General features: G+C 49.6%; 3 protein-coding genes and 1 pseudogene across 4 annotated transcripts; 2 read left to right on the forward strand and 2 right to left on the reverse strand.

Moving 5' to 3' along the window:
• On the forward strand, positions 1-6,028 carry LOC123104389 (glycine oxidase). Of its 2 annotated transcripts, XM_044526225.1 has the most exons (10): positions 2-375; positions 476-628; positions 1,003-1,217; positions 1,308-1,378; positions 1,581-1,740; positions 1,865-2,057; positions 2,265-2,420; positions 2,529-2,617; positions 3,384-3,477; positions 5,530-6,028. In XM_044526225.1, the coding sequence occupies exons 1-10, from the start codon at positions 90-92 to the stop codon at positions 5,538-5,540; spliced, it is 1,428 nt and encodes a 475-aa protein (XP_044382160.1). In that variant the 5' UTR covers positions 2-89; the 3' UTR covers positions 5,541-6,028. The 2 variants fall into 2 exon arrangements, with proteins under 2 accessions (XP_044382159.1, XP_044382160.1); XM_044526224.1 differs by lacking the exon at positions 5,530-6,028 and having other exon boundaries at positions 1-375; positions 3,384-3,503.
• LOC123104388 (calcium-dependent protein kinase 22) lies at positions 3,745-7,403 on the reverse strand. Its single transcript, XM_044526223.1, has 6 exons — positions 6,352-7,403; positions 6,072-6,224; positions 5,759-5,874; positions 5,498-5,665; positions 4,746-4,976; positions 3,745-4,240 (listed from the first exon to the last, which is right to left on the reverse strand). Exons 1-6 carry the CDS (start codon positions 7,196-7,198, stop codon positions 4,109-4,111), a joined length of 1,647 nt encoding a protein of 548 aa, XP_044382158.1. The 5' UTR covers positions 7,199-7,403; the 3' UTR covers positions 3,745-4,108.
• A 678-nt stretch (positions 7,404-8,081) lies between these two features.
• Positions 8,082-18,763, forward strand: LOC123104390 (uncharacterized; annotated as a pseudogene).
• Positions 18,764-19,498: 735 nt separating this feature from the next.
• On the reverse strand, positions 19,499-21,667 carry LOC123104387 (heat shock 70 kDa protein BIP5-like). The gene has a single exon (XM_044526222.1). It carries the CDS (start codon positions 21,633-21,635, stop codon positions 19,653-19,655), a length of 1,983 nt encoding a protein of 660 aa, XP_044382157.1. The 5' UTR covers positions 21,636-21,667; the 3' UTR covers positions 19,499-19,652.
• Between the last annotated feature and the right edge of the window lie 422 nt (positions 21,668-22,089).

The raw sequence follows: 22,089 nt of genomic DNA on the forward strand, positions 1-22,089 counted from the left end.
GACCTGCTGCCACTCCCTCCTCCGGGGAAGCTCACACCCACGGTTCCTCGGCCGTTCCCTCGCCTGATCGCCCCCCGTCTCCGCTACCGATGGACGCCGTCGCCTTCTCCCCCGCTCCGAACCCCAACGCCGCGCCATTCCCCTCCGCCTCCCCGTCCTCGCGCGCCCGACGCTTCTCCATCCGCGGCCCGCGGCGGCGGCGCCCGCTCCCGGCCCTCCGATCCAGCGCCTCCCCCTCCGCCTCCCACCACGACGTGGTCGTCGTGGGCGCCGGGATCGTCGGCCTCTCCATCGCCCGCCACCTCCTCCTCCACACCCCGCTCTCCGTCGCCGTCGCCGACGCCGCCGTCCCCTGCTCCGGCGCCACCGGCGCAGGTACCCACACCCCCTCCTCGCGCTCGCGTATGCCAAGGTCAGCTTGGATGCATCCTCCAGGGTTCTGATTGATTTTGGTTCGGCGGTGCTGCTGCTGCAGGGCAGGGGTACGTGTGGATGTCGCACCGGACGCCCGGGAGCGACACGTGGGACCTGGCGGTGCGGAGCAAGCACCTGTGGGAGGACCTCGCGGCCGAGATGGACGGCCTCCGCGCCGGCGGCGCGCGCGAGAGCCTGGGGTGGATGAAGACAGGTAAAGCCATGTGACAGTTGTCGATAAGTCGTTGACTCTGATCGAATTGCGGATTAACTTCTTTCTACCCCCTCAAATACTAGTCAGTGGAATAACTACAGACTACAGTAGCAGTATATTTAGCTCGAAATGGCAGTGAAAGGTCAACTGCATCTCCTCTGGTCCAGTAGATTTCACTAAGTTAGTTAATTAAGGCTACCTTGGACTCCGACCTTTCTGATGCTATGTGCAGCTATATGGTACTTGAAATTGAAATGACTCACTTCTTCGATGACATGTCTTACTGCATTTCACTATATGCACATCCCAGATTATTTATTTCTCAGTCACGGCGAGAGAGATTGAACAGAAAGTGAAATGCTTGTTTTGTGAAGGAAGCTTATTAGTTGGAAGAACCTCCAAAGAGCTGGCTACGCTGGAGGAGAAGACTAAGGTTCTGTCTCAGGCAGGCATCAATGCGGAGTGCTTGTCTGCCTCTTCGTTGCATGCATTAGAACCCGCACTCTGTGTTGGAAATGATGGTGGTGCCATGTTCTTACCTGAAGACCGTCAAATCGATGCGTTCCAGGCTGTGTCTTTGATTGAAAAGGTTTCTGATCTAGAACTTTGATTCTTCTATGATAAGTGTGGTTAGAAGAATCCTTGTACGTCTCTAACTGTTAACATTTTCTCTTATTAGATCAATAGGTCATATACTCCAAAAGGGAGATATATGGAGCTCTACAATGATCCTGCCATGTCATTGATAAGGTATGAAGGTCTCTTCTTTTCAGACTACTTCTGTTGGTGAACACAAGAGCAACAGCTATCAGGCTACTGGAATTGCAGCAAAGTAGCTTCTATAATTAGCTTGACGATGATGTTATCCATCACCCTGTTAGGATGCCTTCTCATTTATTCCGAAGCCATTTCCATTCTTCTGTATTATTGATGTTCCTTTTACTTTATGCAGATCAGAGGTTACTGGAAGGGTTGAAGGTGTCCAAACTTCTAAGAACATCTTATATGGCAGAAAAGCTACTGTAGTTGCTTCTGGCGCTTGGACTCGGTCCTTATTGCATAGTTTCCTAGGACCAAATTCTACACTGGATATTCCTGTGAAGCCACGAAAGGTACGTGCTATTTTCCAAATTTCTTTGATTAACCTTTCATACGAAATATTTCGATTGATTTTCCTGGTTTTTTCAACATCTCATAACATAAAAAAAGTGTAATTTTTTACATTATCCATTTCAGGGTCATCTGCTTGTGTTGGAAAATTTTGACATGCTAAAGCTGAATCATGGCATAATGGAGCTGGGATATGTTGACCATCAGGGCGATAATTCACATAGCATACACTTGTCGTCAACATCCAATGAAGATGAGCATGACGCCGCATCCATATCAATGACAGCAACATTAAATACAAAAGGGCATTTAGTTTTAGGTGATCTATAGAGTCCAAAGTTATCCCTTTGTTCCACCTTTTGCTGACCTTTTTGGAGATCTTCTGAAATAAATCTATGGATGAGTAGATCAAGCTTTTTCACAGTAAATAATTTTTTGATTCATACAAGAATATCTTTTCTATATAACTTTTTTCGCCAACTATGTTAGAAAATGTGAATCCTTGATCACAAATATTTTTTTACAGGAAGCAGCAGGGAGTTTAAAGGATTTTCAAGGGAGGTTGATAAATCCATACTGAAGAGTATATGGGACCGTGCAGGAGAATTCTTTCCTGCCATCAATAATGTTCATCTTGATATTGACGAGGACAAAGAAATCAGAATTGGGCACCGCCCCTACAGTAAGGCCCTTTGGTTTTAGAACAACAAAATAGTGCCTCAAAGATATTTCAATGCAATGTTATTAGCTTTGCACTCTATATTTGATAGAAATGCCTCATCTGTTTCAGTGCCTGATGGGAAGCCAGTTATTGGATTTGTTCCGGATATGTCAAATGTTTTGATTGCAACAGGACATGAAGGAAGTGGACTTGCTTTGGTAAGTCGATCGTGCAAACCTGCTCCAGTTAATGTTTTTCCCTCTTCGTGCTTAGTATTTTTGTAAGCAGTTCAGCATATGACATTTCCATGCTCCTGGAGAACAGGAGTTGCAGCAAAGATAGCCCCATTGCAGCCCCCGTTCCTGGGAGTGTTCCCATTCATTGCATACAATTAGTTGTGCACTGTGCTACCCTGGTTGCATTTTTTTGTATTTCTAGTTCTGTGAGATGACCAGTTGAATGACCCTGCATGCGGGTATCATATTCCAACTGAGATAGAGTAAACCATATGTCAGCATGCGCGTTGCTTTCTTTTTGAGCCTCTTCATTTTTTGAGTTTCCATATACATAAGCTGGAAGTCGCCTATCTAGAGCGCAGAATGAGGCTGTACTTAGATGCAGACTCTGGTGAATTTCGACCACCAGAAAGCTAAAGCCTAAGGCATTTTCATGTTGTGCATGATCAAGCTCCATGTACATAGATAATGTGTCGTTTACTTGCTAATATTGGCATTCTGAACCCATCTACCTACAAGTAGCTCAAAACATTGTTGACATTTGCAGTGACATAACAGACATTCCCTTGCTATGAAAGCTTGCTCCCTTGATTGAATAGAACAACAACACACAGTTGCTTGATATGGTTGACTAAATACAGTTATGAGATTTACACATTCTTAATGGTTGGGATAAATTTCTACTGCTATTTCCCTTTTTAAGAAGTTAATAAAAAATGATATTCTTCTTCTGTTAATTTTACTTCAGGCGCTAGGTACTGCTGAAATGGTGACGAATATGATTCTTGGTGACCCTGGAAGAGTGGACTTCACGCCTTTCTCCATAGAAAATAGATTTTCAGGTAATTCTACTCCCTCCGTCCCATAATATAAGAGCGTTTTTTACACTACAGTAGTGTCGAAAACGCTCTTATATTGTGGGACGGAGGGAGTAATAAACACCATGGTAACCTATTTGCGACTAAATTGCTGGTATGGTTCAATATATCTGCCTTAATTTAACTAGCAGTTTTCTTCTGAACTTCTCCATTCTCATTGGAGTTCATGGCAACTCTGCATGCCGCGTATCAGTTCATTGCACGAAGTATACTGGATGGAAAGGATGCTCCTTTTGGCAATTCGCAATGTTGATCCATGAAATTTTTATTTCTATTGGATTCAACTTCTTTTAAAATTTGACACAGTAGTAAAATGTCAAAATTTGGGAAGTGCTTTTCTTCCCTTACATCTGTCCATACCTAAGTCATTAGTATGTATCCTAGGTGTGAAATATTTTGGTTTCAGTACAAAGGACGATGCCATTGGGTTTTCTGCTTCTGCTTGAGGAACTTTGTCATCCGAGCAACTGGGTTATGGGCAAATCCTGATGTCCTCCAAACCCAGTAATCCCATTTGAGTTTTAGGTCATCTACTGATGCTTACTTTCTATTCGATGCACTCAGTGGGTTAGCTGCTGCTTGGATCGATCTTGTTTCATAGAACTCCTTGGCGCAGCTTCTGACTGAGGTTGCTGAAATTTGCTGTTGAGTACCGCCGAGAAGCATTCCTCCAGTCTGAGCCAGATCTCATCATCACTTCAAACTCCTGATAGCTAATGCGACCATCCTGTTGCATATGCATATAAAATGTCAGTTATCCTATAGAAGAATGTGTTTGTGTACTCTTGGACTGGAAAACCCCATGGATGGCAGCAATAAGTTAGTTATTATTGCTTCATGGATTTCTCGTTACACTAGAATTAGGTAAACACTAAACAACGCTGGCATTTCAGCAAATTATGGGGATTGTTGTTGATTTACGCTTCTTTCCAGGTGTAGTAATTTCCTTTTGTCAAACATTAGTTGGCACTTCCCGAGAACGATGGGGGAAAGCGGGTAGTTTTCAGATGTGCCCTTTTCACTGGAAACAGCCTCAAACCGTCTACAGTTTCAGGATTTAAAATTGGGGTTTAGGGTAAACAATCCAGCTAGCTTAAAATTACATTGGATTCATTTGATATGGATAAATGGTGTCTACAGTATCAGGATTCAAAATCAGCAAGGTCCACTTTCCTGAAATACAGCAGCATTAAGTGATCAATGTTTTTGATTAATTTGTTGTCTAAACTGACCTCATCCGTGTCAACGTCACGTATAATGTCTTTAACCACTTGCTCATCTGGGCCTAGTTCATCATCACCTAAAGCCTCCATCAATTCCTCCATTTCAATATATCCATTGCCATCTTTGTCAAAGTATTTGAAAGCTTCAGGTAGGTACTGCTCATTACTCATTTTTTTGATGTGAAGTAAGACTGTCACAAACTCGTCAGTGTCCAAGGTGCCATTTCCATCTATGTCACCCTGGAAAAGGAAGAAAGTGTGTTAGAACATAATGTAGCTCGTGATTAATACTTGGTTTCAATTGCGTTTAGACTCGTGTCAGAATTGGGAAAGCTAGATATGTGCCACTGTTAAGTACTCAATTGTGAGATATGCCCCACGAATTCCACTTTAAAATGACGCTGCTAACTTTATTTTTCAAATCCTATTATAAACCGGAATACCCCTCTAAATGGAAGAAAACGCTCCTTTAAAAGGAAGATAATGGTATATTTGTCTTTTCATGCCTCACAATGTCATCTGAAACAATTACAGCAAGTTTGCGGAGTCAGTTTTCAGAAGTAGAACTTTGTAGCGACATATCTTGGAATCGAATACTTTGCAATGGCATATTTCTAGATTTCCCAGAACATTTTTCGTTGCATTTGTACAGCTCTCACTTGATTTATTTTAATCTAGCTTCCACTATCCCAATCATCATAGCTATTTTGTTCATATAAGAGAGCAATGAAAACGTCGAAGTGCATATAGTAGGCACTCACAGCTTCTAACAGCATCTGTATCTCTGTCTCAGGAACAGCATGACCGTTTATCCGCAAGCCCTCCTTGAGCTCCTCAAGCGTCAAAGTACCGTCCTTGTCCTTGTCCATCATTTGAAACATCTTAGTGTAGTTCTCGATGTCCTCTGGCGGTAAATTCTTGGCAACGACCTTCATTAATCATTGGAAAATGATTCACGTCAAAGAATATATCACACTGGAAGAAAAATCAAGAACAATGTAGCCCGGTTCTGTGCAACTTACTCCGAGTGCCTTCTTTTTGAACTTGTTCATGGACGAGAATTGCTTAAGCCTGGATCGAACAAGCGCTCCAAGCGACACATTCGGAGCCTTGTCGGCGTTCTTGATCCACGGATGCTCTGGTTCGTAGGAGAAGTTAACGCTCTTAGTTCAGTGCATAACACTATTCATCATGTATCGCTAGACCTCCGGTTTCCCAATAATACCATGAAATAAGCAAGTTTGCTGTGAACTTGTAGCAAATTTGTGAATGCATATTGTGTTTGTTTGGTTTGCCCACGAGCTGGAAACTAGACCAAATTAAGGTGGCCATTACCAAAGACTTGCTTTGCCGTCAAGCGGGTAGCAGGATCCTGATCAAGCATCTTCTTGACAAGGTCCTTTGCAGTTTGGGAGACCTTGGGCCATGGCTCCCTCTCGAAGTTGATTTCACCCCGGATTATCGACTCGGCGATGCGCTCATCGTTGTCTGCGCCCGGTTCATCCGGACATAAAATCACATGAGCACTGGGGTTCAGTCATGAGAGGAGGAATGGACCTGCATTCTTTCATGCCGATGAAAGGTGAAGAAAGAAGCAAGGAAGAAAGGCACGCACCTCCCCAGAACGGAGGCACTCCGCAGAGTAGGATGTAGAGGATGACGCCGGCGCTCCAGACGTCGGCCTCCGGGCCGTAGCTCCTCATGAGCACCTCCGGCGCCATGTAGATCCCGCTGCCGACCACCTCGGTGAAGCGCTCCCCGGGCTCGAAGTAGACGGAGAGGCCGAAGTCGATGGCCTTGAGCGGCGAGTCCTCGGCCTTGCCGGCGAAGAGGAAGTTCTCGGGCTTGAGGTCCCGGTGCATGACCCCGTTGTCGTGGCACAGCTGCACGACGTGGGCGATGGTGCGGCCGATCTTGGCGGCGGCGCGCTCCGTGTAGTGGCCCCGGGCGAAGATGCGGTCGAAGAGCTCGCCGCCCTCGCACAGCTCCATCACCAGGTGCACGCCCTCGGGGTCCTCGCAGGCCTCGCGGAGCCGCACCACGGCGCCGCCCGCTCCCTCGAGCGCCGACATGCGCCGCAGGATCTCCACCTCCCGCCGCACGTCCTCGGCGTCGGCGGCGCGGCGCAGGCGCTTGCGGCGGATGGTCTTGCACGCCAGCGCCTCGCCCGTGGCCGCGTCCTCGCAGCGGCGCGTCACCCCGAACTCCCCGCGCCCCAGCTCCGCGCCTAGCCGGTACCGCTTGGCGAAGCCCTCCCCGCCGGGCGCGCACTGGTCGTCGTCGCCCAGGATCGGCGCGCTCCGCCTCCACTTGGTCGACCTGCGCTTCTTCTTGCAGCAGCTGCTGCTGGCGTCGCTGTCGGGCGGGCAGTCGTCGGCGCTGGCCACGGGCATGATGGCGGCGGCGGCGCGCCTCCGGGCCAGCAGCCTGGAGGCCGCGATGACAGAGTAGCAGCCACCCATGGCGCCGTTGCACGGCCAGACGGAGGCCGCCGGGTGCTTGCCCCTGCCTCCGCCTCCGCCTCAGCGCGCGCCCCCTGCCTCGGTTCCGTTCGCGCGTTCCACGCACACGCACGCGCGGGGTGGAAGGGAAGGAGGGAGGGAGGAGGGAAGGGGGGGTAGCTACCGGTCTGCGCGGTTGGCCGCTGGTCTCGGAACCCGCGAGCGCGCCACTGCTTGCGTGCCCCGTACGGCCGGCCTGTGTACGGGAGGAGCCCGGCCGGGCCGAGCAGGGGCGGCCCGTCAAGGCCCACGGTCATGCGAGAGGCCTTGTCCCATCAGACAGCAGTGGCTTACCTCAAAAAACAAAAAATCAGACAGCAGTGGCATTCTGGAGATTAATGGAGACGAACTCGCCGGCAGCGCCCCAGCGAATCAGACTGTCAGAGAACGGAGACGAACACAGCGCTCGGATTCTCGCCCATCTCCGCATCTGTTTCACTTTTCACACGCGCGAACATCTCTCCTCCTCCGTTTCCGGATGAGCCAACTGCCTCCTTCCTTCGGTTGATTGGATTCATTTTCTCCCCTCTCCGACTCCGGCGTCCGGCGAGATTTTGCTGGTTTTCCGCCGGGGTCAGATCCTGCGTTGAAGCAGGTAAAACCTTCCACCTTCGTTTTGATCTTGCCTTGCGATGCTAGCACTTGCTGTTGCTTGGTTATGTTTTCTTGATTCATGAGATGGGGATTGGGGGCGGTGTAGCTACTCTGTTCTCCCCTCTATTCCGGCTACTGTTAATGTCTTTTTTTAGATGAGATAATAATGGGGTACTGGTGATGTGGGATGTACTATGGTTTTCAACCTAATTTGTGATTTTGCTGTTTCAGACTGACCAGAAGCGAAACAATGCGGTCGCCGTCGCTGCTCTCGTAGTGCCTCGCCGGCTTACTGTCTCATGACAAGGCCACACCTCACTGCGTCGACATCGTGCCAGAGAGGGATCAGTCACGCCTGCCGTCGCCGGCCGTCGAGATCGTCCCATCACAGGTTGCTTGTTTCCAATTGTTGTTCATGGCAAAGTTACAAGTCCTGCCTGTTCAGAACATTCCCCGTCCATAAGGGCATTTCGTTATCTGCTGACTGAGCTGGCATTGTTTGCATTGGTATGCAGAATGTTCATCCGTACAAGTATGCGGGCGACAATATCGAAATGCACGGCATGAATATGTTCAAGGTGGTTGATTACTTTTTCCTATTCTTGCTATTTGTTCCAGCTTATTTTTGTTCAGATTTATGGACTTGTGCTTTAATCATAGTGGCCATTTGCCGAAAAAGGCTTTCGCCCCGCTTTATATTATAAAGCAACTGCCCAAGCCAAACATCCAACAAGGTTCACGCACACACACACAAGTCTCACAAACAGGGGGTATCCAAGGGTTAGTGCTGAGGGCACAGCTCAACAAGCCCTGAAAACAGAAAAAAACTCGCACACACGGAGCGCAGAAGGAGGAACTAGTCGGGCTTGGGGGGAGGGGGGGGGGCGGTGGAAGCGGGGGCGCCAAGCGGAAGGCCATCGATCGAAGGTCGGCGAGGAGAGTGTTGATGGCATCCCGGTCCTGGGGGTGGCTAAGCGGCCGCCAAAGCTGCAAGTAACCACACATTTTAAAGATTGCGTCAATTGCACGTCGAAGAGGCACCTTCTGGATGACAAGCTTATTGCGAACGGTCCAAAGCATCCAGGCAAGAACCCCCACGCATAGCCATCTAATATGGCGGTAGCGGGGAGGGGAGGTGTGGATTTCCGCAAGCAAGTCAGGGAAGTTGGTGTTGCACCACTGGCCACCGACTGTCTCGCAGAAACAGGACCATAGAAACTGGGCCGTGAAGCAAGAGAAGTGTTAGGAAAGCAACTTATATTCCCATGAGGCCATAGGCCGATATATATACATGTACAAGTGTGGAACATATGCAGGAAATCCCTTATACAACGGGATAAATACAAAGGGATACATGACTTATATTATAACTCTAACACCCCCCCTCAAACTCATGGTGGATGAACAACACTGAGTTTGGAGAGATAAAAGCCATGTTGTGCTCTAGTCTGGGCCTTCGTCAGGAAATCCGCCAACTGTAACTCGGAAGGCACATACTGAAGAGCAATAACCTGATCCTGCACACCAGCGCGCGCATAGAAAGCATCAACACCAATATGCTTGGTGAGCTCATGCTTCACAGGATCGCGCGCAATGCTGATAGCACCTGTACTGTCAGATAAGAGCAGAGTCGGTGTAGTGACAGAAACACCAAAATCCTGAAGTAACCACCGTAACCAAGTCACCTCTGCCGTCAAAAGAGCCATTGCTCGCAACTCAGCCTCGGCACTCGAACGGGAAACTACAAGCTGTTTCTTCGTCTTCCAGGCAATGAGAGAACCACCAAGAAAAACACAGTAAGCAGAAAGTGAACGGCGATCTGAAGGATCACTAGCCCACGTAGCATCCGAATAGGCCTGAAGCTGTAAAGAACTGGAGCGAGGAAAGAATAGACGGTGAGAGATCGTGCCTCGAAGATAGCGGAGAACACGAAGGAGATGACTATAGTGAACCGAGGTGGGAGCAGAGACAAACTGACTCAGAATATGAACCGGATAAGAGATGTCCGGACGAGTGACAGCTAGATAGACAAGACTGCCAACAAGATGACGATAACGCGCCAGGTCAGGGAGAGGATCACCATCAGTAGCACGGAGGTGAACATTGAGCTCCATAGGAGTCTCAACAACGCGCTCGTCAGTAAGAGCAGCACGAGCAAGAAGATCCTGGATATACTTTTCCTGGGATATAAAAAAGCCATCAGAGGTAGAAGAGACTTCAATCCCAAGAAAGTAGCGAAGAGGTCCAAGATCAGACATAAGAAACTGCTCACTAAGACGGGCCTTTACAAAGGCAATATACTCGGGGTCATCCCCCGTGATGATCATGTCATCAACATAGAGAAGAAGAAGAGTCCGACCACGAGGAGAAAGGTGAATAAACAATGCTGGATCATGAGCACTTGCTGAAAAACCAGCAACAGTGATCACAGAGGCAAAGCGCTCAAACCAGGCGCGGGGAGCTTGCTTAAGGCCATAGAGAGAGCGACGAAGACGACATACCATGCCATCAGGAACAGAATACCCAGGTGGTGGCTGCATGTACACCTCCTCACGCAGCTCACCATTAAGAAAGGCATTCTTAACATCAAGCTGAGATATAGACCAATGGCGTGCAGAGGCAACGGCAAGAAGTGTACGAACAGTGGTCATATGGGCCACAGGAGCAAAAGTCTCGTCATAATCACGACCGTGCTCCTGCTGAAAACCACGAGCCACAAGACGAGCTTTGTGACGCTCAAGAGAACCATCGGAGCGTGTCTTAACCTTGTAGACCCACTTACAAGTGATCGGATGGACTCCGGGAGGAAGAGAAACAAGATCCCAGGTACCAGTGCATTCAAGAGCAGCAATCTCCTCCGCCATCGCAAACTGCCATTCAGGATGAACAACAGCCTGACGGTAAGAAGTCGGCTCAAGAACAGCAGCACTAGCGGTGGGAAATCCAAAGCGATCAACAGGCGGACGAGGACGAGAACGCAAGCCATAAGTAGGCTGAGAGGAAGATGACGACTCATCCACAGAGGCATCGACTGATCGTGGACGACGAGTGTAATGCTGAGGAAAAGATGGAATAATAGAAGGAGGAATCGTCAAGGTAGAATCGGGGGTGGCGACGAAGAAGTCACCGGAGATGAAGGTGTAGAATCCGGTGACATGCTGGGAGAGGAGATCGGGGAGGAAGTCACCGGAGATGAAGGTGGAGAACCCGGTGACATGCTAGGCGAGGAGACCGGGGAGGATGGTGGCTGCAAATCAACTAGAGGTGGAGAAGGAGAGGAAGTGGAACGGAGAGGTATAGGCTCGACATGGGTGATAGGTGAGTCAGGAAAAGTGAGGAAAGAGATATCCTGCACTAAAAAAGTCAAGGAAGATGGGCGTGGGTAGAAGGGACGAGACTCATCAAAAGTCACGTCTCGAGAGATACGCATCCGACGACCGATAGGATCCCAACAACGATAGCCCTTATGCTCATCACTGTAGCCTAAGAAGACACACTCAACAGACTGAGCGGTCAGTTTGGTGCGTTCGCGAGGGGCAAGAAGAACATAGCAAATACAACCAAACGAGCGAAGCATCGAATAATCGGGAGAACGATCAAAAAGTTGCTCGAAAGGAACACCACCCTGTAGAGCAGCGGAAGGCTGTATATTGATAAGATAGGTGGATGTGGAGACGGCCTCAGCCCAAAAATGAGGCGGGAGAGAGGCAGCAATCATCAATGCACGAGCCGTCTCAAGAAGATGTCGATGCTTTCGCTCAGCCACACCATTCTGAGCATGAGCACCAGGACAAGAGAATTGAGAGAGAGTCCCTTGCTCAGCAAGAACACCACGCAACATCTTAGAGATATACTCGCCAGCGGAGTCAGCACGAAAAACACGAATGGGTGAAGAGAACTGAGTATGAACCATGGCAGCAAAACGCTTATAAATAGACAACACCTCAGAACGAGAAGTCATGAAATAAAGCCATGTGTAACGAGAGAAATCATCTATGAAAATAATATAGTATTTATGACCACCTTTCGAAGCGAAAGGGGCCGGACCCCATACATCAGAATGGACTAAATCGAAAGGATGCTTGGACACTGACTCACTATGTGAATATGGTAACTGAATCTGCTTGCCAAGACGACAACCCTGACACTCTAAAGAGACATCTCCTGAGACAGACCCCAGAAGACCTCGACGAACTAAAGAAGACAACCGAGAACCACACAGATGACCAAGTCGATGATGCCACTGCTGGAAGGAACCAGTAACGGAGGCGACAGAAGCGGAAGAACTGGCGATGGTGGTGGCAGCGGAAGGAACATGAAGCCAGTCCAACTCCCAAAGACCCTGAGAATCACGGCGGCGAGGGCCAGCCCCAACCAGAGTGTGCGTGCGACGGTCCTGGACAGAACAAGAGTCAACGTCAAGGATGACGTGACAACCAGAATCAGTAAGTTGACCAGCAGAAAACAGATTCATGGTAAGTCGAGGAACATGAGCAACATCAGGAACAGAATAAGGAGTGGTAAGATTGCCTCTACTAGCAACAGAAAGTGGAGTACCATCAGCAGTGAAGACATGAACAGGAGAATCCAGTGATCGAAGAGAGGACAAAGTGGAAGAATGAGAAGACATATGAAAAGAAGCTCCAGAGTCCAGAACCCATGGGGATGTACCTGACTGTGTAGAGGGTGATTGCTCAGTGCCGGAAGCATCAGTCACAGAACCAACAGTACCCGTCGAGGAAGAACCTGAAGCCGCGAGCAGACGCTTAAGTCTCAGAATATCCTGCTCAGTCAAAGCAATGGCTGAAGCTATCGAGGTAGATGACGAAGTCCCTGAATATGATGATCGCGCCTTGCGCAGGTGTTTCTTCTTCGTGTAGCACTGAGACTCAAGATGACCATCATTGTTGCAATAGTCGCAATGTGGACGGGGGCGACCTGAGCCTCCAGAAGGAGTGGGCAAGAGCGGCGGAGCACTCGAGCGAGAAGGGGTCGGTGCAGCAGGTGGCGTAGGAGCACGAGTAACGAGCACAGAGGGAACCTCCAGCAAACCAGCACCACGTAAGCGAGTCTCCTCAGCACGAATCTCAGAAAGCGCCTCCATGAGAGAAATACGGCCACGAGCAAACAACTGAGCACGCCGGGGCTCAAACTCCTTACGGAGCCGAGACAGGAACTCATAGACGCGATGAAACTCCAAATTGGCCTGGACAGCCTGGCAACAGGGGCAGGTACGACAACCAGCACTGCGGAGAGAATCAAGCTGGTGCCAGATAGCAGAACTCTGTGCATAGAAGTCATCAACAGTAGAGTCACCCTGCTGAAGAGCATGCTTCTGACGGACCATAGAAAGGTATAAGGCATCACCAGAGGGCTGATAGCGCTGACGAAGACGGGTCCACATCTCAAAGACAGTAGGAAGACCTAGAAACTCAGAAGCAAACTGAGGCAGAACACTAGCAGTGAGAACAGCTGCAGCACGAGCATCATCATCAAGCCACTGGGTGTAAATAGACAGAGCACCATGATACGTCTGAAGAGCCTCCTCATAAGCCAAAACCCTCTCATCATAAGCACGATCAGCAGCCTCATCAGCAAGCTTAGCCGCATCCTTGGCGGCCTGATTAGCATCCGGAGGAAGAACCGATGGAGTCGGCGGAATAGGAGCCACCGGAGGAACCGGACGTGGCGGACAGCAGACCTCGCCAGAAAGAACACACCAGAGACGGATGCCACGCATGTGAATGCGCATGAAGTCAGTGAACTCGGTGTAGTTAGTACCATCGAAGATCACCGGACAGCGAGGGACAACAACATAACCCGATGCAGCAGACATTTTTTTTTGAGATCCCAAATCAGCAGAATCTGGAACAGCAGACCACCAGCAGCGGAATCAGGGCGCGAGCAGGGAGTAGCGTCTACGGGCGACTGGATCGCGGGGTGCGCGCGAGCAACTGGGTCGGGGCGGGCGCTGACGACCGGATCGGGCGGGCGCTGGTGACCAGATCGGGGCGGGCACGGTCAACTGGATCGGGGCGGGTGACTGGGATCGAGCGGCGGCTGGGCTCGCGTAAGCCGAGATCGAGCAGCCTCGTGTAGGAACAAGAGCAGCCGAGATCGAGCGGTCTCGCGCAAGCCGAGATTGATCGAGCGAGACTGCCTTCAGCAGGGAACAGAGCAGCTACGGGTAGGAGGAACAGCGCCGGCGGCTGTGCAGAATATTGGATCGGGAAGAGCACAAGTTGCGCGTGCGAAAAAGAACCTATGCTCTAATACCATGTTAGGAAAGCAACTTATATTCCCATGGGGCCATAGGCCGATATATATACATGTACAGGTGTGGAACATATGCAGGAAACCCCTTATACAACGGGATAAATACAAAGGGGTACATGACTTATATTATAACTCTAACAAGAAGAATATGTGGTTAGCATCCTCCACCGTACCGCACAGGGGGCAGATCCCATCGCCAGGTCCATTGCGCTTAAGTACCTCCACCCCAGACGGGAGGCGTCCATGGATCCACTGCCATAAGAAGATCCTGATTTTCAGTGGCAAGTGGATATCTCAAATCAGGCTAAAGGGCTCGGGGGCCGGCGAGGGGGCGATGGCCGCGTAGAGGGATTTAGTGGAAAAGCAGCCCGAGGGCTCCAGTCGCCAAGATATGGAGTCAGGGGTGTCGTCAACGTTCATCGGGAGGAGGGCGATGTCCTGGAGGAGGGCATCCCAAGCGGCCATTTCCGGCGGGTCAAAGGGGCGACGGAAGGCGAGGTGCCCTAAGTCAATAAGGGCCGTCTCGACAGAAACCTGAGGGTCCACCGCAATGGCAAAAAGCTCCGGGAATCGCACGGCCAGGGGGATCGCCGGTCCACCGATCAAACCAGAACAGGGTCGCGGACCCCGTGCCAACCGAGATGGACGTGCCGATGCGGAGCACAGGCAACAACTGGATGACGGCCTGCCAAAACTGGGAGCCACCAGATCGCTGACAGAATGCGAGTGGCTGGCCCCTAAGGTACTTGTTCTGGATGATGGTGAACCAAAGGCCACCATCGCCATTGGCGATGCGCCAGAGCCAACGGGTCAGGAGGGCTATTTATGTGGTAGGCATATCCAGAGGAGGGCTATTTATGTGGTAGGCATACAATTGGTACTCGTTTGTGATTCCTCTGGATAAGCATTATTGTGGGACTATCTAGATCAGATCTTGCAACTCCAAAAGGTGAAGGTAAGAGTAATAGCCCCACCAGGCATATCATTGTACTTACTACTTGGAAAGGTGAAGGTCCGGATTTAATTATCTTTTACACTAGGGCCCTTGAAATGCTGTGAGAGTTCACTCGAGCTAGTAAATGTTCTGAAGAATGAGATCCGTGATGGACTACTGACGTTCAGAAGCAAATGGGTTTTAGAGGTACAACTCTAGCTTTGTTCCATGTATGCATGCAGTACTTCTAGTAAAGCTATGTTCATGCATTTAGTTTGTAGCGCTTACTGTTTGTTTAATAGTGTACTGCCTCAAGCCAATTTTCTTATATGAAGGACTGCGAATGACACAAACTCACAAAGACTAAGTACTTCCCAATGTCCATTTATTTGTTAATTTCGTCCTTAAATCGATTTATGTAGGCAGCAATGCAAAGGCTGCACACTGTAGATATTGTTCTTACCTTCAAACACTAGAATATTAAGTGCAATAACTATGAAAAGCTGTGAACAACAAGTGGTTCTAGCGATCTATTGATCTCCACCTAACAAATGTATTGTCCTTCTCATTAATCATGTATTTTCACCAACACTAACACGTTCCCATCCTCTAAGTTGGTATCGAGCCTATTGCCTGGCTTGAAACGTTGTTTTCAGTATGTGTTGTACTTATCAGTGTGCACAATAAATAAAGGTTCTTTCACTGAAATTACTTCTTGGGGCTTGGTCTGTTTCTTTACGTCCTAATGCGAACCACATATATTGGCATACTCTGATCAATTTGTGGTTCTTTGGCAACTGTTTAATTATTATTTTCTGATGCAGCTGGGCTGCAGATATGGGCTTCCTGGGATATTTTCTTGCCTGAAGGTACTGCAGCTATCCATGACTTATCTATATTACTTAAAAAAAGTAACTTCAGATTTCACTTGCCTTCAGTACCCAAGTCATTTACCATAGTTTATCTATCTAGTATACTGCTGTTCATTGTTGTTCCATTCGTACACAAAAAAGCGTACTTACCTGTACTGTCTTTGGCTAATGCACCAACAATGAATATCCTTGTTTCTTTTCTGAAAAAAAATGCAACGTTTAGGCTTCTAATGCCCTCTTTCCAAACATTTTAGGGAGCTTCAACAGTACATTTTCAGGATCCCAGTGCTGGAATAATAAGATGCAGAACAATCCCCAATGTACTCGCAAATCTCGAGCAAACTCGAGACAACCAGAGCCACCAACAAGGAAGCCCTCTTGCTCCATCATGGCAACAGTTGTCTCAAGACATCCATTTCTATGCTGGGGAGTGGGATGAGCTTCACACGGTCCTGTCAGTGATACAGGAGGACGAGGTGGATGCATCGTCCGGCATAGGGCTAGGGTTCTGTGAAGACGATTTTTTGGATGGTTGCAGCAGCCAGGATGGGAACAATATCTGCCACGAAACCTCGTCAAGGCGATCAACAAAACTGTCAGGCAGCCATGCATGGGAGAGGGGAAACGAGGCCTGTGCAGGAGATGAGGGTTGATATGACATAGTGTTGGTGAATGAGATCCCTTACTCCGCAAGTTCTCTTCAAAACCTTTATTCACTCATCAAAAAGGTTAGTTACTAGATGTGTAATGCTACTCTCCGTGTCATTTTGTCAGGGAAGACTCTTTCTCGGCATGAGATGCCCAATAAAGGCAGTGAGTACTTTCCTGGGGGGCATTATGCAGATTCGCCATCTACCTCGAAACTGAACCTGCTTAACCTTACCTTCATTCACTCTGTTTTTCCTGCCCTTGCAGTGCCTGCGGCCACCCTATGGAGTGATATATCTCACGGCGAAAAAGAACTACATCGGCTCCAGCAGTGCGGTGCGGCAGCTCAGAGCATTGGTCGATGAGGAGGGCGCCTTTGGTGTGCACCTTGTTGCCGAGCCCCCCGAGAGGGAGATCTGGAAGTTCTTCTCTAAATAAACACAGCTCATCACGGCTCGAAAAAAAAAAAACCCGACCAAGGCCGCTTGAGCCCTCAGGCCTGTATATAACTTAGACGAGTAGTCCGGCCAATGTCTGGCATTGTTTGCCATTTTTTGAATGTAGTGTTGATCATGTCAAACTAGAGACAAACTTTGACGTTAGGATGTTCTCTGCTAGGTGTCGAGGTTCAACTGGGTAAAGCCAACTTGATGAGCTTTTGAGTGCAGTTTTATTTGATCAGATAAGTTGATTCAGCTTAGTGGAGGCTCACAAACTATCTACCTAAGTGCTGAGGCCACTATGAGCTCCAAATAAAGGCACTCAACAAACTTTAGTTTACTTGAAGTCTTAAGCCCACACTGGCTGCATTGATCAGGATAAGAATATCCGGTACCGGATTGGAAGGAAAAAAATCCTCAGAGCCATCTGCACCATGTCACCATCCTATATGCAAGAAATTACATTGAGCCCTAGCTTTCTGCTTTAATTTTACCCCTTGCAGCCTATTCCTGGCCATAATCATTCCTTTTTGCTCGCCCCTTTTCGCGTGCTTGCCGAGCAATTCGCCGAGTTTTCAAGAAACAGCACGCATGCCTACGAAATGCTAGCCACCTCCTTTCCAGTCATAAAAAGCTCATCATGTGAGCTAATGAAGCACTTGGAAAAGGTGATGAACTACTTATATAGCAACTAACTAAGGTTGTGGAGGATGCTTCAGAGGCCTCATTCTGTGGGTGGCTCCTTGCTCCATGACAACTTTTAACTGTGCTATAAAATAGCTTGCAGTTCAGGCCCTCTACATGAGCCCTCCTCATGGTTGCAGAAGAAGAAGAGTAGGAGCACTTGAAGAAATGCTTAAGAGGAGACAGATGGAGAGATTGCCTGCGCTGCATCTGGCAGTGGTGTCTCTGCTCGGCTTCTGCTGCCTCATCCATGCTTCAAGGGCTGCCATTTCATTCTCAGCTGGTAATCATCTCATGCCATCTAGAGATTTTGTTATATTGTTCTGCCTGATTGAGAGGACGATTTTATTCCCATATGCACCAGCGGCCCCGAGGGAGCAGCTGCAGAAGACCGACGCAATCCCAGCTTCCAGTGGAGCAGATGGTCAGGTGATGATAGTATTCCAGCTATCTGTGTTCATGCAAGCAGCTACTGGCAGTTTCAGACCATACTATGTCAGGTGCAAACTGTATTTGACCTGAATTTTTTGGTATGATCACCCCAGGCTGTCGTAGCGGGAGAGGTAGACCGCGGTGCTGTCAGCAGGAGGATGGAGATGGAGATGCAGCTGGAGGACTACCCGGGGTCCGGCCCCAACGACCACCACTCGCCGTGGTGGCGGCAGGAGAGGAGGAATTGAGAACATGGAGCAAATTTGCATGTGTGTTCGTAGTGTTGCACAGTTGTGTATGTTTCTCAATCAAACTGTAATACTCTACTCCTGGTGTAACATACAAGATCGACGCTTGTTACTTGCAAGGGCATTAAGAGCATCATATATAAAAGCACTAGCCCCGAAAAGCGTCATCAAATTAGTTGTTGCTCATTTGTTTTATATTTATGAGCTTTTGTTGTTATATAGTCATATATCTTGGAATACTAATGTTATGGTAAGAAGAAGCCAGCCAAAAATCTCAACGGCTGATTTCGTTAAGTGTTGCTGGATCCAGAATTTATAGACTCAGTTGGGTTGCACTGGAATGGAACATAGATGGTTGCACCAGTATATTCAAAAATCAAAAGACTGCACTTGAGCTATAATTTCATCAAGAATTTTTTTTTGAGAACAATTTCATCAAGATTTTGATAGCACACCACGGGAGAGATCGAGAGAGTTTAACACAATCCAAAATCTGGGGTGTAGTTTGAACATTTTCAAGAAGTCAAGTCATACTGAACTGTCCATAGAAAAAGTTACTTTGAGAGTTCGAGTGCCAAAAGTTGTTGTGACAAGTAAGAAACCATTAGTTGGCCACTTTCGGTGGATCTCTATGCAAGAGAAAATGGTAAGAAAGATGGTGCTGAAAACTGCATGAGCTGTACTCACTTGTTTTCTGTTTACTTGATCATGCAAGGTAAACATCAGCATCACACGTTTTTCTGCTAAGGATGGAAAAGTGCGAGAGCCCATATTAGGCATTTGCCTACTTTCCGCCGGCCTAGAGACGGTGTATGCAATATCATGCTATCTGTAACCATCTCAACAACCATAAAATCAATATTAAGCATAACCTTCTAGCCTATATGCTTGTTTGGAGGGGCCATAGGCTAAAAGTGTCCAATCTAGGCCCCCTATGTGAATTTTTTTGAGATAAATGCACCAGAAGCCACAAAACTCTCGCGAGATGAGTACTTTGGTCACTACAAATTCAGGGCAAAACGTAAGTTTTGACAAGAATTTGGATAGTGAGTAAGTACACACACAAGTCTAGAGATTCGCTAGAGTTATACCTGCTTTCCAGTGACTCATTGAAACAAAGAGTGCACATAAAAGATTGGGGAAAATTACGTTGAACTAGTGATTAATAAGCTACAAAAGAGGATTATTTACATCACAGGTTTATATTACAGGAAGATGCAACATAGATAAAAAATGAAACTATAGTACTAATATACTAATACTAAAGATCTAGCAAGCTGCCCATGCCTAGAGTTCATCATGATCGTCCTCTTCAGTGTTGCTATCATCCGGTGCAGCTCCAGACCTCTGGTACGGCGCCGAGATGACAGGGTTGCACAGGTCTTCAAGCTCCCGGAGCTTCTCACCGTAGTCCTCCTTCTCTGCCTCCGGGTTGTCGTCGAGCCACTCGTTCACCTCCCTCATTGCATCCTGGACCTTCTCCTTCTCGTCCCCTTCCATGGCGTCGGCCATCTTGCCGTCGACCGTGTTCTTGATGTCGTACACGTACGCCTCGAGCTTGTTCCTGGCGTCGACCCTCTCCTTGACCTTGCCATCCTCCTCCATGAACTCCTCTGCCTCGCGCACCATCCGGTCGATCTCCTCCTGGCTATGCCGGCCGCCCTCGTTGGTGATGGTGATCTTCTCCGACTTGCCGGTGCCCTTGTCCGCCGCCTTCACGTGCAGGATGCCGTTCACGTCCACCTCGAACGTCACCTCGATCTGCGGCGTGCCCCTCGGAGCTGGTGCGATTCCAGAGAGATCGAACTTGCCGAGGAGCCTGTTGTCCTTGGTCATGCTCCTCTCGCCCTCGTAGACCTTGATGGACACGGTGGTCTGCTTGTCCTGGAACGTCGTGAACACCTGCGTCTTCTTCGTCGGCACCACCGTGTTCCTCGGGATCAGCTTCGTCATCACACCGCCGACCGTCTCCAGGCCTAGTGTAAGCGGCGCGACATCGATCAGGATCATTTTCTTGGTGTTTTCGTCGACGTGTCCGCTCACGATGCTGGCCTGCACGGCGGCGCCGTACGCGACGGCCTCGTCGGGATTGACCCCCTTGTTGGGCTCCTTGCCGTTGAAGTATTCCTTGAGGAGCTGCTGCACCTTGGGAATCCTGGTGCTGCCGCCGACGAGCACGATCTCATCGATGTCAGCCTTGCTGAGCCCAGCGTCCGCCATGGCCTTCTTCACCGGCACCATCGTCTTCCGGAAAAGATCGTTGTTGAGCTCCTCGAACCGTGCCCTGGTGAGCGGCTCCGAGAAGTCGACGCCGTCGAAGAGCGATTCGATCTCGACGCGCACCTGGTGCTGGTTGCTGAGCGCGCGCTTGGCGCGCTCGCACTCCCGGCGCAGTTTCCCCAGCGCGCGCAGGTCGCCGCTGATGTCCCGGCCGTGCTTCCGCTTGATCAGTTTGATGAAGTAGTCCATCAGGCGCTGGTCGAAGTCCTCGCCGCCGAGGTGAGTGTCGCCGTTGGTGGCCAGGACCTCGAACACGCCATTGTCGATGGACAGCACGCTGACATCAAAGGTGCCGCCGCCAAGGTCGAACACCAGGACGTTCTTCTCGGGCCCCTTCTCGTCGATGCCGTAGGCGATCGCTGCCGCGGTGGGCTCGTTGACGATGCGGAGGACGTTGAGCCCGGCGATGACGCCGGCGTCCTTGGTGGCCTGGCGCTGCGCGTCGTTGAAGTAGGCCGGCACGGTGACCACGGCGTGCTTGACCTTCTCGCCGAGGTAGGCCTCGGCGGTCTCCTTCATCTTGGAGAGCACCATGGCGCTGACCTCCTCGGGGCTGAAGACGCGCACGTCGCCGTCCTTGACCCGCACCTGAATGTGCGGCTTGCCCTTGCGGTCGACGACCGAGTAGGGCAGCAGCTTGATGTCCCGCTGCACGACGGCGTTGGCGAAGTCCCGGCCGATGAGGCGCTTGGCGTCGTAGATGGTGCGCTCTGGGTTGGCGGCCGCCTGGTTCTTGGCGGCCTCGCCGATGAGCCGCTCGCCGCCGTCGGCGAAGGCGACCCAGGAGGGGGTGATCCGGTTGCCCTGGTCGTTGGCGATGATCTCGACGCGGCCGTTCCGGTAGACGCCGACGCACGAGTAGGTGGTGCCGAGGTCGATGCCGATCACGGTGCCCGCGTCGCCGCCCGTGGGCGCAGCGGAAGCGGCTGGCATCACGAGAAGCAATGCCGCGACGAGCGTAGCGAACATCCACATCGGCGCACGAGCCATCGATCTCGACTGACTCGTTTTGCTTGGTTTGATTTGATTTGATTGATCTGTTTTGCTTTGCCGTCGTTCGTATATATAGCGGCATAGCGTGCGTGCGTGCTTCATGGTGAATCGGAGGCGGTCTGCGACTCCGATCGTCGTGGGACGTCTGGACGCGTCCCTCCGGTGATCTCAGCCGTGCGTTTTGCTGATCTGACGGCTAAGAAGATGCCCTGACGTGTCGTATGCATGCTGACTGATCGCGGTAGGAACGTCCATGAGCTATATGTTGTTAGGAATTACCAAAACCACCCAGGGATAGTTGCACTTTCAATCTCCCCCTTTTTGGTAATTGATGACAACATATAGATCAAAGCTTCGACAAATGATAATAAGAGTGAAAGATATTGTCTCTTTGAGAAGTATGTGAAAAGCAAGAGCTCCCCCTAAATTTGTGCATATCTTAAGATTTGCT

Source organism: Triticum aestivum, chromosome 5A (genome assembly GCF_018294505.1).
Source record: "Triticum aestivum cultivar Chinese Spring chromosome 5A, IWGSC CS RefSeq v2.1, whole genome shotgun sequence".
Classification (NCBI taxonomy): Eukaryota; Viridiplantae; Streptophyta; class Magnoliopsida; order Poales; family Poaceae; genus Triticum; species Triticum aestivum.